The sequence below is a fragment of the Lutra lutra genome, chromosome 16 (genome assembly GCF_902655055.1).
Source record: "Lutra lutra chromosome 16, mLutLut1.2, whole genome shotgun sequence".
Taxonomy (NCBI): domain Eukaryota; kingdom Metazoa; phylum Chordata; class Mammalia; order Carnivora; family Mustelidae; genus Lutra; species Lutra lutra.
Window position 1 is genome coordinate 15,906,317 of NC_062293.1, and position 16,340 is coordinate 15,922,656.

General features: G+C 43.0%; 1 protein-coding gene across 12 annotated transcripts in view; it reads right to left on the reverse strand.

Moving 5' to 3' along the window:
• Positions 1-16,340, reverse strand: part of TLK2 (tousled like kinase 2) — a 121,901-nt gene that overhangs the window by 15,665 nt on the left and 89,896 nt on the right. For all 12 annotated transcript variants that reach the window (XM_047708978.1, XM_047708974.1, XM_047708979.1 and 9 more), the window contains 5 exons: positions 15,176-15,257; positions 10,702-10,793; positions 5,248-5,337; positions 1,661-1,830; positions 234-372 (listed from right to left, as the gene is read on the reverse strand). In XM_047708978.1, the coding sequence (XP_047564934.1) occupies positions 234-372; positions 1,661-1,830; positions 5,248-5,337; positions 10,702-10,793; positions 15,176-15,257 (573 nt within the window). The remainder of the gene's footprint in view (positions 1-233; positions 373-1,660; positions 1,831-5,247; positions 5,338-10,701; positions 10,794-15,175; positions 15,258-16,340) is intronic.

The window sequence follows — 16,340 nt, forward strand, 5'->3', positions numbered from 1 at the left end:
TGGCTACACATAACCTCTCTCAATGGTTTCCAAAAAGGAAAGAATAATGAACTAAATACAAAGAGTCAAACTGCTGGAAAGACAGTAATATCTGAGAAGGAAAGTCTACTTTGGTTTACAGCATTTTTGCCTAAGAAAGGACATAAATATTAATCATCAATTACCAGTATTTCAGAATAGGACAGCCTTATCTCCAGCAGCCAACCTGGCAGATCTCCCGGATGGATACCTACCAGTAAGTACCAGCACCCTGTGACGTTAGCTCCATGCCGTCCACGGAATTGTAGCTATCATCATCCATGATCTTGGAAAGACCAAAATCTGTGATTTTTATCTCTCCACATGCTGTACCATTTACTAAAAGAATATTACCTAAAAAGATGAAAACTTTCATGAATAAAAAGAGACTAATGAAGAGACAAGTTCAAGGTAATAACAGACAAGAAGGGGACAACTGAAGCCAAACTCTTGCACGTAATAGCAACATCTAAATTCCTGGAATAAAATGATCTGGATTCTGGATGCTGGAGGAGAGTCCTCAGCGTCTGGCTGCAAACTTCCATTTTCCAAGAATCACCTGCTAGATGTGCCAAAACCACCACTATGAGCAGTGGGGGAAAAATAGTACCTCGCCAAAGTAAAATATCACTTGGAGAGTTGTTAAAAAATGGTGGGAAAGTTTCACATGAACTTTCAGTAACGATCTCTAAACCACCCTGTTTTAGAACAGTCGTTTCAGGACCAAAAAAAAAAAAAAGAGAGAAAGAAACCCAAAAATAAAAAACACAGAAATATACAAGGGAATCAAAGCTAGTACCACAGTGCCACCTACAGCTCCTATGCCGGGAAAACATATTGGATTCAGTGATGGAAAACCCAATCACACAATGGCCATCATTTTAAAAATCACTTTGTTGTAATGAATTTTTTAGTCATTTGAACTGTATGAGAACATTGAAGAATATTGAACAGTGAGATTTAATACGTAACTACCAGGAGAGGAAAGCAGAGTTAACAACTGTGCCCACCAGGCGGTAAATGGGAACCATCTTCCAAACACTGGTGGTGCCAGCTGTCTACAGAGAATATACACAGTCTCTGAAAAACAGCCCAGGAGGACAACAACAAAAAAACAGGGGTAAGTAACTGGCCTCTCCTGTTCACTGAGGTTCACTGAAGTTTACATAGTAACCATACAAAAAGATGAAAGACTGCTGGGATTTAATGAAATGGGAGACGGACTTGCAAAATAACTCGTTCATTTGGGGGCACTTACCAAAGAGACTTGGAGGAGAGGAGCGGCTCCGTAGCGTGAGTAATGGGAAAAAACCCCAAAGAGACTTGGAGGAGAGGAGCGGCTCCGTAGCGTGAGTAATGGGAAAAAACAAAGCTGAGCTCGCCAGAGCAGTTCTTAATCGGGCTGACATCATGAAATGCCCTGGCCCTGAAGACAAGGGCATTGTTTCTCCTGAGTACTTAGTCCCACGGCCCCTCTCCAGCCCAGCACTGCCAGGCCAGGCCTCTTCCCATACCTGCCTGGGCAGAGCCAGCCGCGATGAGGCTTCCAGCCTCCCTCACATTCTCTGACTTTGTAAAATTTCAAGTCACTTCGAAGACCAGAGAAAAACCATCAATACAGTCGCCTAAAAGTTAGACATACCTGGTTTGAGGTCATAGTGTATGATGGGAGGTTTTATTTCGTTTAAGTACTTTAAAGCATTCACAATCTGCATAATAATGGATCGCGCCTCTTTCTCCGACATTAATTTGTGCTGTTTCAGGTAGAAGTCCAGGTCATTGCCCTCACAGTACTCTAATACTGTACAAAACCTAAAGACAAATAAACCGACATTTGATGGTGGGAAAGAACAAGCAGATTAAGACTTCTTCAGCCAGCCCCAGTGGAAACAGGTAATTAGCTACTTGCTCTGTTCTTCATTCCTTAAAGTACTGTTCTTTATTCGGTAGTAGCTACTGAGTGGCTGACAGGAAGGAGAGCCCTGGTGGACAGCCTTCCCAGCCTCCACATGGCAATCTGCTGTGCCTCAGTTCACCCAGGGCATTCCTCTTCTTACATCCAGACTATACGAAGACTGACAAGACTGTAATGTACGTCAGCTAGGTATCTTTTCAGAAGGCTCTCCTACACATATCCCTGCCGTGCTCCAGTTCTAAGTGAGCACACTGTGATCAGGTACACAAGTCTCAAAGCAAACATTTCATATGACCCGAGTGCTGACAGTAAGAAAGAATCCACGGTTGCCCAGGTCCCATGAATTGGTTCCATGTCATGCCGTATGGCAGTCTGACACAATACTGTACTATAATGTCTCCTTGCTAAACACAAGGTATAAAAGAACTTTTTAAAAGCACAGTATCAGGGTGCCTGGGTGGCTCAGTTCAGCGTCTGCCTTCAGCTCAGGTCATGATCCCAGGGTCCTAGGATCAAGCCCTACATCTGCTTCCCCCCTTCCCTCTCTCTGCCTGCTGCTCCCCCTGCTTGTGCACTCTCTCTGTCAAAAAATAAAATCTTTTAAAAGCACGATATCTGTGATTCTAACAAATGTGTCATTACATAGTATGAGTTTTTTCTTCCACTTAACATCAATACATCATACAGACTCAAATCTAAAACTATATACCATTTGTAGCACTAAGGGTCACGTGTCTATCTTCCAAGGCTATTATAAACCAAAGTAAGGCTTCTTGAATTGTTTGAGTAAACCTGAGAGATAAAGATCTTTTAAATTATCCTAAGCTGTGACAATGTGGGTGTTAACACTCAGGCTCTAGTCAGGACATAAAACAGAGAGGTTTTAATGCAGGGCACCCATCACATGGATGATGGAAGAGCTGAGAGGGTAAACTGGCCAGTGAGGCACCCCAGAGATCATCTAGACAGGAAGCCATCAGCACCCTAAGGCCAGAGGGCCAGACGGCGGAGATGGTGCAACCAGAACTGAGCTGGAATCACAGCCGGGGTATGAGTGTGTGTGTGTCTCTCTCTCTCTCTCCCCGCCACCCACTCTGTCTCTGCAGTGGCTAAAACCAGCTGAACAACAACTGACACAGGAGCCTGGGGGGAAAAAGCCTACAAGGGTCAACTCAGCTAAGATGCAGAGCAGGGGAAGGGTGAGGAGCAGAGCCGAGAGCAAACACACTCGGGACTAGCACTACGGCCCCCAGGCCATTTGAGGCCTTTAAAAAGCTCCGCAACGGAAGGTGGACAAACATGGTCCTATGCAATCCTGAACTGACCAGCTTATGTTTCTTATGAAACACACTAGGGCATGTTAGCACACTATTAAAGGATAAATATCAAAAATTTATAGACGCTCTGATCTGAGACATAGACTCTCATGCTTGGTCTATGTATTCCTTGACCCAAGTGCAAGCTTAAAATAAAATCTCACTTTAACACCCAAACAACTCTCAGAAGATTTTATAAAATGATGGTGAAAATTCACCATGCACACAATAGGAGGACCAAAATAAACTAAAAAATAGCAGCAACCAAATCAATTCCTCAGATTAGTTAAAAGTGTATACATGATTCAAAACTGCAAATAATCCAAGTCATACTTATTTTTGAGATGTTTTTTGTACTTACATTTTGAGGGGTAGTGGCGGTGGGGTGGGGGGGAATGACAGTCTATCTAGTATTCAAGAAGTTTATTCAAAGCAAAAAGGTAAGGCCACCCCGTGGAGACCTGTTCTCTACCTAGATACTCATCTAAACTCCATCCATGATAACCACACACTGACTATGCCAGGTTCAAGGGTCACGCTTCTGGAAAGGGAACATCCCTGAACAGGTGGGAAGAAGGGATCATTCACATTTCCAAAGGGAGTTAAGGTCTCTCCCCTTTTGGAAACATTTCTAAATGTGGGACAGTTCTCAGCATAGAATCTGTGAGACAGCTGCTGTGTGGGATAGGCCAAAACGCCCAGAATCACCCTGCAAGGCGAAAAGGAACACCTGCTGGCCAGACTCTAAGGTACATTCTTCTCACTCAGTTCAGACTCCTACAGAAAAAACGTTCCCAAATGCTCAAGTATTTCTAAACCCCTTGATAAACCCAAAGGTGACAGAGCTTACCTATATCAGGTAACATTATACAACAATGCCTAAGAGTATTAAAGATCTCAGGCAAGTCCTTTAACTTTCCTGGTCCACAAATTTCCATCTATTCAGTGAGAGAACTGAACTGAGATCCCTTCCACCTCCAACCTCCTACACGCCTGTGAGGCTCTACTTCACGTGCAGCACTGGGTTATGCCTTTATTTGCCTACGTTCATTCCCGTTGTATGATAAAATCACACTGCGGGTCCTTCCTTGAAAGGCCCATCATTGTTCATCAGAATCTCTAGCTGGGGCAGACTCCTGTACAGGCCACACTCACTGGTGCGTGTCAGAGGTAGCTGGCACCAACTTGTGACAGTTACCAAGATCTGATAGTTAAATTTTCAGGCATTTCATGAGCTGGTTATTAAGCCACTGGTGGGATGAATGGACAAACAAAAGGTGGTACATTCATACAATGGGATATATTTGGTCAAAAACGGAATGAAGTATTGATACATGCTACAGTAAGGATGAACCTTGAAAACACGTCTTGTTAAATGAAAGAAGCCAGTCATAAAAGTCTATATACCATGAGTCATTCACATGAAAGTCCAGAATAGGAAATCTACAGAGACAAAAAAAATGATTAGTGGCTGCTTAGGCCTGGGGGCCAGGTCGGGGGAGGGGGAACTAGGGGAATGACAGCAAAAAATATGGGGTTTCTTTCTGACGTAGTGAACATGTTCTAAGAATGACTATGGCGATGACTGCACATATCTGTGACTATACTACAAGCCTTGAATTGTATACTTTTAAAAGAGTGAACCATGCGGTATTCAAATGATATCTCAATAAAGCTGGATTTTTTTCAGTGTGAAACTAGACATGCTGGGAAATTCATTATCACAGGACGTGTCCAATACTATGAATGCATCCTCTCCCCTCCCCACCCAGCTGGTTGTTAAACATTTACCAGCACACCACTGCATGGATCCTGTGGCTAAGAGATGTACTGCTGGCCCAAATGTGAATTCACGCAGGTTCATCTGCCCGGGAATAAATGCACCTGGTTCCCTCGGAGGACATTTCCTCGACCCAGACTGAAACTCTACTCCTTGAGTAGTCAACACACCACAAGAAACCAGTATCAACTGCTAAGCTAAAATGGCACGGCACTTACGAGTCAGTGTCCAGTGAAAAGTAATCATACAGCTTAACTATCCTGGGATGATCCAGTTCTTTGTGAATCCGGTATTCCCTACATGCATGCCTGCAAACAAAGTGGAAAATTAACATTTTGTATTTCTGTATTTTGGACTGTCTTTCAGACCTCTTCAAGGATACGCCTACATATGCTCTCATTGCTCCTTGTTTCTGCCTATGCACTCAGGTCTGGCTGGCCCCATACCTTTCCTCATCCTATTTTCACTACTGGTGTCTACCAAGCTGTTGAGAAAGTAGCAGGTGCTCAAATATTTGCTGAATGACTTTTACCAACCTTTTATCCCTTTCAAGTTCATTCTATCACTATCTCACCTGTTTAATATTTATACCCAAATACCAAAGCTTTAAAAATTATAGAGAGCTTTTTCTTTACCCTCAAAAGCTGATAATTCATATCTATAAATGTTTATATCCTGGGGATACAACAAGGAGATCAATTTTGGCATTTAAACTCCTTGGGTAAAAGGATTACAGATTATATAAGGCGATATTAGCAGTACTTTGTATTTGTTTTAAAATTCTCCATATAATATGAAAGGGCTATCAGCTTTACTTTCTTCTAATGTGAAACTGATAAAAAATTATGGAACCCGGGATGCTTGGGTGACTCCTTCTGTTCAGTGTCCAACTCTTGATTTTGGCTCAGATCATGATCTCAGGAGAGTGAGATCCAGCCCCACACTGGGCTCCACACACAGTGAGGAGTCTGCTTGGGATTCTCTCTCCCTCTCTGCCCCACCCCCTCAGCGCGTGCCTGTCTGGGTGTGTGTGAGTGCACACCTGCACGCTCCCCCAAATAAACAAATCTTTAAAAAAAGAAAAAAGAACATCACTGAACCCCAGTTTTCTTGGGATGAGAGCTTACATAAACATATTAACTTTTTTTTTTAGTGCTTTTCCAATTTAAAATCATTTAGTAAGATTAGGAACAAAAACAAACCATATAATCTCACATATTCATTGAATTTTAAAAGAATTACAGAATAAGTTTATTCAGTGTAATTACCAATAATTTTTAAAGTATTTTGTTCTTATATGCAAAGAGTGACAGAAAATTTTTAAATTTTAAGTAAGCTAGCACCATTTAATTTGGGGCATTTTCTTATAAGGCAAGACTCAGAAAAGAGAAACTTTGCAGAGTATGGTAAAATAAAACTAAGTTGATGTTTTCTGAAACATATATTACAATATGACAAAGATGCATAAAAGTACTCAACTGAAGAAAAGCTGAGGGAACGATCAGGGCAGGGAGGAGAGAGGAAAAGGAATCTAAAAGTAATAAACAGGTTTTTCCCAGATGAAAACTGTATTTGATCTAAGCTTATTTTTTAAGCTGCCACTTTTGGCTTTTTTTTTTTTTTTTTTTTTTGCTTCTTCTGATACTTCATCATCTTTATGTCTTTCTGAAAAGAAAAGACTTGCCAGCATTTAGGCAGAGCAGTTGTTAGGACACCCACTATGCTGGGAGCTGGAAATCTGGCCTCGAGTCCCAGCTCTGTGATGTCGCTTCTCTGGGCTTCCCCAGGGCTGCACGCGACTGGAGGTTTCAAAGGCTGCTTCCTGGAGATCCAGGCCTCCCGAGCCCCTGTGCAGACACTGAGCAAACGCAGCTGTGACCCCCACCCCCCACCCCACCTAAGCAGCGTCACACCTGTCCTTTTCAAATATCAAGATTCCATGTGATATTTCATTCAGTAAAATTAAGGTAATGCTGCTCACAAAAGCCAAGTTTAGAAAGCTAGGGACCAACCTGATAACCATTTCAGTCATTTCTCACGCTAGCACACTAGAAGTGTATAGTTCTTTGCCATTCTGTTTAAACTTCTTGATTTTGTTGTATATTTCAGAGCAGAGACCAATTTCTCTGTCAAGGTACAGAAAACAGAGGAAACTAAAGGATGTAAAAATTAAAAACCAAAGGGAGGGTCATTCAAAGTCCTTGTCAACCAGGGTATTATCTCTGGTCACTCTGTCAGGCTCTAAGCCCGCTTCTCCGGCCTCATCAGGCAAGCCAGTGGCTCCTGCCACATCCTTCACATGTTCAACTTTGAATTTAGCACCCGAGGGGTTAATGAAATACAAATACAGAAACTTTAATTAGAAACTGGAGGAAACATATCCAATAACGTGTTAGTTTTTTACTCTCTTTTAAGTGGATATATATTTAGACTTCCAAAATGATTTTACCCTAAAAATTAGAAGACTATCATACATAAACTATTTTAGATATAATTATTTCTGTGGATAGCTTTATAGGAAATGTTTCCTACTATGGAGTTCTTAATATGTTATTTGGGGGAGATAAATCTTGTAATACTAATGCTTTAATAACGCAAAAGTAAAACAATCAGTTTGCTGTTTGTTTGTGGGGGGAGGAGAGGAAAGGAGGTTCAGAAAGAACCCCAAAGTAAGCAAAACTATCTTTTAGAGTTCTTCCTTCTTTTTTACCCAAATAAATGCCTTGATTCCAGATGGGACTGGGAAGTCACTCCCACAATAACACAGCAATCAAAGGCATTACTGTGCAGAAGAACAGCATTTTCGTATGTTACAATGTTATCACACCACCAAGATGTACACTTTTTAGTTTAATACTAAATTTTTAAAGCATTCTCTAAAATGTTGTGCTTGACAGAAACCTTCTTTAAGTTCAAAGGCGTTAATGACATTTTGCTAATTCACTTATCTATGCAGCCTCTATTCACCAGTATGATTCCATGTCAAGCAAACTCTTCCATAGCAAGGCGGAGGTGCTTAGGAATCTCTCCCCGAGGTGCTTAGGAATCTCTCCCCAAGCGCGAGTGTCACCAGAACCCCGCATGCCCTTCCCCCGTATGTTTGTCAGCTCAGAAATGGCCCCTGCAGAGACGGCTCCCCAGAAGTTGCCTGGGTGCCACGATTCCCACCTCTGGTGAGGAAACGAAAGGGTAGTGAGGTACGGCTGCGAGCCTGGAGCTAGAGCAGTCAAGAGCTTAGAAAAATGAGACCAACCCCCTCCTCTTGCTCTATGATTCCGCCCGGCAGAGGAATGGGAGACAGAGCCCCGATCCCTAGCCGGCAGCCCCTGGAGCAGTTTGCCAAATGCGCTGCGGAGGCACACGGTCCCGGCTTCTCCCCTTGCTTCCACAGAAGCCTAAGGCAGGCAGCAGCCCCTACAGTTAGCGCCCTGTTCCTCAACGGAGTTCCTTCTCGGGCAAGCCGAAAACCTGCACACTGAGCCCAGGCAAAGCATGGGTCAATCCCAGCTCATGAACCATTTTCTCAAGGTTGACCACGGCTGGCCCCTCACGAAGTCAAGGGCTCAGTGCACACAGACAGAGAACGGGCTCCAGGCAGAGCTGAAGAGCATTTCTACTGAGAAGCACATAGAGTTCCAACACCCTTATGCACTCCTGAGAATCTCAGTATGACGGGGACATTTCTCCTTTATTAACTGGTCACAACAACATGTGGTCTCCTTCTCTGAAGTGCTCCCAGCGTTCACTGTGGCATGCCGTTCGTCCCCGCACACCAGTGACTGGAATGCACTTCTAATAATGCAACTGCTCCTCAGACGCATCTGGACCGCAGCTGCCTGTTACGCAAGACGCACATGCAGGGCGCCGTGCATAAACCACACACCATCCCCTTTCCTGTACCTCTGCTAAGCCCTATTTCCCTTAATGTCACAGGAGCCTCCACTTCTCCAGTGCTGAGTGCCACTGCCCATCTGCGTGGGGGAGGAAGCGCTCCTGCACCCCTGGTAAGTAACAGGGACGTAGTAAGAGTTGCTTTAGTCTGTGCCCCAAGAACCAGGTGAGGACGCAGAAATGAGCTTTAGCATCCAATTAAAAGGCTACTTCAAAGTGGTCAAAGACCACTGCTATTTTTCTCTCCAAAGGACTATTTGTAAGAACAAAAAAAACCCCCAGGGGCGCCTGGGTGGCTCAGTGGATTAAAGCCTCTGCCTTCGGCTTGGGTCCTGGGATCGAGCCCCACGTCGGGTCTCTACTCTGCAGAGAGCCTGCTTCCTCCTCTCTCTCCGTCTGCCTCTTGCCTACTTGTGATCACTGTCAAATAAATAAATAAAAGCTTGAGAAAAAAAAAAAAGAAAGAAAAAAACCCCCAAAACTGCTTTTACAGAAAGGAGATGGGTTGTTTTTATCTTAGAGGGCTGTCTTGGGTGCCTGGGTGGCTTAGCTGGCAAAACATCTACCTTTGGCTCAGGTCACCATCCCAGGGTCCTGAGATGGAAGCCTGGCATCGGGCTCCCTGCTCAGCGGGGAATCTGCTTCCTCTCTGCCTGCCACTCCCCCTGCTTGTGCACGCTCTCTCTCTCTCTCTCTGCCAAACAGATTTTTTTTTTTAATCTTTTATTTATTTATTTGACACACAGAGAGAGACAGCGAGAGAGGGAACACAAGCAGGGGAAGCTGGAGAGGGAGAAGCAGGCTTCCTGCCAAGCAGGGAGCCCTATGCGGGACTCGATCCCAGGACTCCGGGATCATGACCTGAGCCAAAGGCAGTCTCTTAACGACTGAAACACACAGGTGTCCCAAATAAATACAATTCTAAAAAAAGGGCGGGGGGGGGGCCGTCTTCTCCCTTCAGGGTTAGGGCACGTCTAACTCAGTGCTTGTACGTACAACGAGGAAACAATACTAAGCCCAGGGAGGGATCCTAAAAGCAAATTAGGTATGCTTGGCCTCCAAACGAGATAAGCCATGAATTCCTATGTTCTGAAGCTCGGGGTCAGGGGAAACAAGCGAAACCTGACATTAGTGGATCGAAGAAGTTCACACCTGTACATGTAATAATCACGCCTTCGAAAGCAGTCACTCTCCCCGGCCCCTCCCTCAATATGGCGGCAGACAGGCACGAGTGGCCTTCCGAAGCCAGGCAAGTGTAGTAAGCAAGATGCTGAACACGGAGCATTCTGAGAGGGGAAGCTGACGGGGAGGTGAGCGCAGCACTGAGGAACTAAAGGAGTCAAATAAGTACCGCTGAAGCACCCCAGGTGCCCCCCCACAGTCTCCTCCATGATGAAATGATTGAAACAGCCGGAAAAAGTCCCGCCCAAAGCTCGCCAGGATCCCCAAAGCATTATCATCTGTTCTCTACAAACAAGCACGATGGTTTCTGAGGCTTTGCTTGTTTACTGTAGCTAATGTTAGACACACAATGGAAAGGGAGGTTGAAGAGCATGGGTTTTGGATTGAGGGAAGTCTAGATTTAAATACCAGCTCAGCCTTTTCTTAACTATTACTTGCATTCCGTTAAGTTTCAGTGTGCTCATCAGTGAGATGGACCAGTTGCTCACTCTCCTAAGGACACCACCCCAGCAATGCACACACCGCTGTTAACACGGGGCTCACACTGCAGCCGCCACGCTACTGAATTCTGACAAATCAGACACTCTGGCGTCACTTACTTGTGGTAATTCTCCTTTTTCTCATCTCTCCAGTTTTTATTTAACTGGTGAATTTTCACAGCTACATATCTTTGTTCTGTTAGATCAAATGCCTACAAAAAAAAAGGAATACGTTATATTCTGGATAAAAGCTAACAAGAATTACAGGCAAGTAACGGATTTGAGGCTTTTATTTAACACATGGATGTACTCAAAACCCAAAATGCATTATTAAATACAAACGGCCGTGGATGACAACATTATCGCGTACTTGTTTCAGAGTTACAGCCATCTTCCGAAAACTTGTGATCAGATAATTCAGAAGTCTCCAGAAGCACTGGCACCAAGGGGCTTAGAAAACAACTGAGCACACACCACAAACAGCAAGCCAGCCCGTGCCTTACCAGCCCCTTCCAAACAGTCTTCTCGGTGGACATCAGCCATCTGCCCTCTCTGGGACCTGCTCCCCGGGGCTGTACCTCACCCCTCTGCTGACACTGGGACTTGGCATGCTTCCCTAGCAAGTCCTGCCGCTTTTGAAATGCTGGGAACACACACTACCTGTTCCGTGAGAAATAACCCCTCCAGATACACCTTTTCACTGTGCTTGTTTAGAAAAATAACCTTATCATTTGTTATACTGTGTTTATTAAAACACAAACAGGGACAGAAACAAAAAAACAGCCCTAGCCATATATGATGGGTAAATAAAAAGCAGTTTTTGATCCCAACAATGTCTGAAGTTAGTCACACCAGGTCACTCCTCTGGCAATGTCCTAAGAAAGAGACAGACTTTCCCCAAAGACCGCCACTGCTGGCAAGTCCTCCGCCAGCGGGTAGTGCTGTATCATAGAGGGAAGAAGGCAAACAGGTGGGTTTTTGAGGATGCTGGGTGTAAATCACAATTTGATAAAGTGAGTGGTATTTTAATATAATAGGAAATTTCTATTATACAGAAGAATTTACTGAGGAATTCCTTTGAAATGAAGTTTTTCTTAGTTTTTAAAGTTCAGATGAGAAACTTAATACTTCAGTTCCAACACTATTACCACCATCTGCCAGTTTCCGCAACTGTAGAACAGATGAAGGTAAGAGGCAGAGGCAGAGTCCATGAATGGTGATGGTTACTGTTCAGCAGACCCTTTAAAATGTATGCTACCTCTGGGAAAGCACTAAATGCAAGAGAGGGCTGCTCATAAAAGAAACTTCCAATTTATACTAAATTTAAACCAGTAGTTTTTAAAATACAAAAACCATACAGTTCAAATAGAATTATCTTATTTCACAGAAATGAAAATTCTTACAGACCCTGAAGTCCGATTGCAAACTTGTACACCATCTTGGCTTCACAGCAGAGAATGATTTCAAGCCTCAAAAGCCAGATCAAATAGCACCAAATTAATGAGAGCACTAACGATACTACAAGTGTCTTTCTCTCCACCTACCACACCATATTTCTGAATCCAAGACATTGTGATCCACCACTGATTTTAAGAAGGGCTTCTGGAAGAGTGGAGAAAAGCAAAAGAAGAACTATATAGAATGTACACAACACTGGAGGAACCATCTAAATTTCAGGAATGTTAAAGGGTTTAAGGAACACACTAGGGGAAAAGTAGGATGAAGAAATCACTGACGGGCAACTGAAAAGCACCAACAATAAATTTTGATGCTTTAAAAAGGGAGTTGTCTCACTTCTGGGTTTACAGCCAAAAGAATTAAAAGCAAGGTCTCCAAGAGCTATCTGCACACTCATGTTCAAAGCAGTGCTATTTACGACACACAAGCAGCAGCAGCAGCCCCAATGTCCACTGCCAGATAAACGGATAAAGAAAAGGAAGTATGTGCATACAATGGAATATTATTCACCCTTAAAAGAAGGAAATCCTATCACATGCTTCAACATGGATGAACTCTGAGAACATTCTGCTAAGTGAACTGAGGCACCCACAAGAAGATAAATACTGTGATTTCACTTATAGAGGTATCTGAAAGTAGTCTAATTCACAGAAATGGAAAGCAGAACAGTGGCTGGCAAGAGCAAACTACTGATTAATGGGCAAAGTTTCAGTTTTCTAAGATGAGAAAGTTCTGGAGATCTGTTTCACAACAACATAAACATACCTAACAATACTCAACTGTTTTAAAAAAATGGTTAACGATGGTAATTTTTTTTTTTTTACAATTGAATAAAATTATCAAAAATAAAAAACTATGATTCAAGAATGAAAACAAAAACAAAGGAAGCAAAAGGAAGGAAAGACTAAAAGTAAAAGTTAATGAAAAGAAAAACCCAAATTAAACAGTAGACTTGATCAACAAAATAAAAAGTTCATTCTTAGAGGGAAGAAAAAAAACACTGACTAACCTCTCTGACCTATCAGTTGGGATATAAAAATAAACGTTTCATTAAGGTATGGATGGTATTTTTAAATTTGAGGTGAAGCAGAAGATGTTGCAGAAAAATTAAATTATCAAAAGACACTTGAGAAGGGGGAGAAAATATACGTAAATCAGTATTTGCAGAAGGAACTAAAAAGGTGGTCAAAAAGTTTTCCTGTACAATGACATGCACCCATGGGACTGAGTCTGCTCTAACTTTCAAGGGGCCAACAATTCCTATGTCATGCATTCCAGGGCGCTGGGCGGCGGGGGTGGTGGTGGTTATATACATAGGAACAACTTATCCTGGAAAACTAGAGCACAGAAGCTAGAAAATGCTGCTTATACACGAAAGACAACTATGGGCAAGTCCCACTTACAAATAGATAACAAAACACGATACACTAGAAAATCAAGCCCAATAGTACATTAAGAATAATATCCTAGTTCTGGAAGTAGATAGTGAAGGTACTTGCACATTATGAATATACTTAATGCAAATGAACTGTATACTTAAAATGGCTAAAATGGCAAATTTTATGAATATATCCCCACAGTAAAAAATTAACATTAAAAAAAGGAAAACCGGGCGCCTGCGTGGCTCAGTGGGTTAAGCCTCTGCCTTGGGCTCAGGTCATGATCTCAGGGTCCCGGGATCGAGCCCCGCATCGGGCTCTCTCTCTCTATGCCTGCCTCTCTGCATACTTGTGATCTCTCTCTCTCAGTTTCAAATAAATAAATAAAATCTTAAAAAAAAAAAAAAAGGAAAACCGTCAAATCATTATATTGTACACCTAAAACTAATAAAACATCATGTGCCAACTAGACTTCGATTTAAAGAAAATATATACACACACACCCCCACATGAGGCACTAACGGTTTTGGAAAATATAGTTATTTTTTGTAACAATAAAAAAGAGGGGGTAAGGGCGCCTGTGTGGCTCAGTAAGTCTACCTTCGGCTCAGGTCATGATCCCAGGGGCGTGGGATTAAGCCCTGCATCAGGCTCCCTGCAAAGTGGGGAGCCTGCTTCTTCCAATGCCTCTGTCTCTGCTTGTGCTCTCTCTCTCTCTCAAATAAATACAATCTTTTAAAACAAAACAAAACAAAAAGGTGGAAGATAGAACTAGTTTTTACTGTTTTTATCTAAAATGAAAACTAATTATTTTGTCCAAAAGATTTCCCATATATAAATTCATAGGGCATAACAGTGCCCTATGTAAGCCCAACAGTGAAGGCTGAACTGCATGAAGAGGGACTTCGCAGGGCCATGCAGTAAAGACCATTTAATAAACGGATTCTGCATGTAAAAGCCTGGTGCCAGAAACACCTAGAAGCTAAAGGAGGTGGTGACTCGTGAACATGTTACTGGATCTGCAGCTATCCTGAAAACCAGCTGAATTCCTCATTTAGACAAACCAGCTGGAGGCACGGTGGTCTGAACATCACTGGCCTGGCTGAAACCAGGATGCTCCTTTGAACACCAGAGCTACTAAACACTTGGATGTAGAAGATGAGAACATTTTAAAAAACAAAAAGCCAGTTTTCAAGTAAGAATTAACTTTAACACATCTATTTTGTTAAAAAAAATTTTTAAGAATAAAAGTACGGGCGCCTGGGTGGTTTAGATGGTTAAGCATCTGTCTTCAGCTAAGGTCATGATCCCAGGGTCCTGGGATCAAGCCCCGCATTGGGCTCCCTGCTCCGCGGGAAGCCTGCTTTCCCTCTCCCACTCCCCTCGCTTGTGTTCCCTCTCTCACTGTGTCTCTGTCATATAAATAAATAAAATCTTAAAAAAAAAAAAAAGAATAAAAGTAACACATACTTATTTCTAACAAACGTGAGGCAGAAGTACAGAACTAGAATAAAAATCACCACAATTTCACTACCCAGAAAGGAGTGTTTTTCTTTCCTTTTTATTTTTCAAACCGGAAAACAGGGCAAAACTACTGTATCCTGCCGTAGTTACTTAATTTTACTGGAAGCAGTTCTTCTCAAGATACAGGTGCTTCAAATTTCTGAGTTTGAACAAGTAAGTATCAACCCACCATTATCACTGTTCTTCATGTTCTCCAAGTTGGTAATAATCACGAATTCAATCCTGAGACTTACCTTGTAAACTTCACTGAAACCCCCTCTACCCAAAAGATGTAACAACAAGTATCTGTCATTTAGCGTTGGATGATCTTTAAATCTGTGGGAACAGAGAATACAGAACATCCTGAGATTAAGGAATCCACGACCTTCCATACTAACGAAATTCCCAGAATTTCTCACACGCTATACACATGATTACAGCTGCCGCTGATAGTTTGGTGCTAACACCGATACAGCGAGTTGTGAATAGGAAGCTCTACGGTTCAAGGAGACCGCCTAATGACAACGGACAGCACTGGCTGTAAAGCCGTAAGGCGGAACTGCTAGGCTCAGCGTAGCCACAAGTGGACCTGTGAATGTTGCTGACCTTCCTCCCTTCCCGAAAGGGAGCTGGACAACGACCATCGCTAACCACTTGCTGTACGGGGAGGGGTGCAGACTCCGCCAGAACAGGGATTTTTGCACCGTGCTACCCACTTCCTCCAAAGTCCTCAAGAGCCACATGTTCCCACCATTCCAAAACTAATACAAAAAAGTTCCAAGATATTTCACATGGCCTTAAAAATGGATTTGATTATTAAGGAAGTCCCATGTTCTATATGCACTCATGTTCTCTCTTTAAGACCGTTTCATGATAGAACCGTCACCACCTGCCCACCCACCGAGGACTCCACCTTGTGTTGTTTTCTAGCAATAAGACACTGGCAAAAAAAAACCTTCACAAATATTTCTACCTAATTCTGGATCTTAAACAGCCCCACTATTAATCCTGAAATTATTTTCATTTTGAGACACTGACGTGCCTGCAGAGAAGAGGCGACACAATCGTGCGGCGCTCAGCTCTGGCGCTGTTTGGTCAAACAGCCCTGGTCAGGCTGACTGACGTTCACCGCGCTACTGCCAAGATGAGCTGACAGCATCGGGCACGTGGCACCATGCCTGACACGCAGATAGCTCAGTCACGGGAACTTTCACAGAAAGAAAAGTCCACGGCACACAATGGCCAAACAAAAATACTCGAGCTACGGCTACGTCCAAAAAAATCATCTTTCAGAGTCAGAAAAACATGGGAAGGAACAGCTTATGGATCGAAGCTACTTCCCACTTTAATCTACTTTTCAGCTGCAATCCTTTAAATGACTTATATACAAAGGTGGGCATTCATCTACAGTTAATGTGC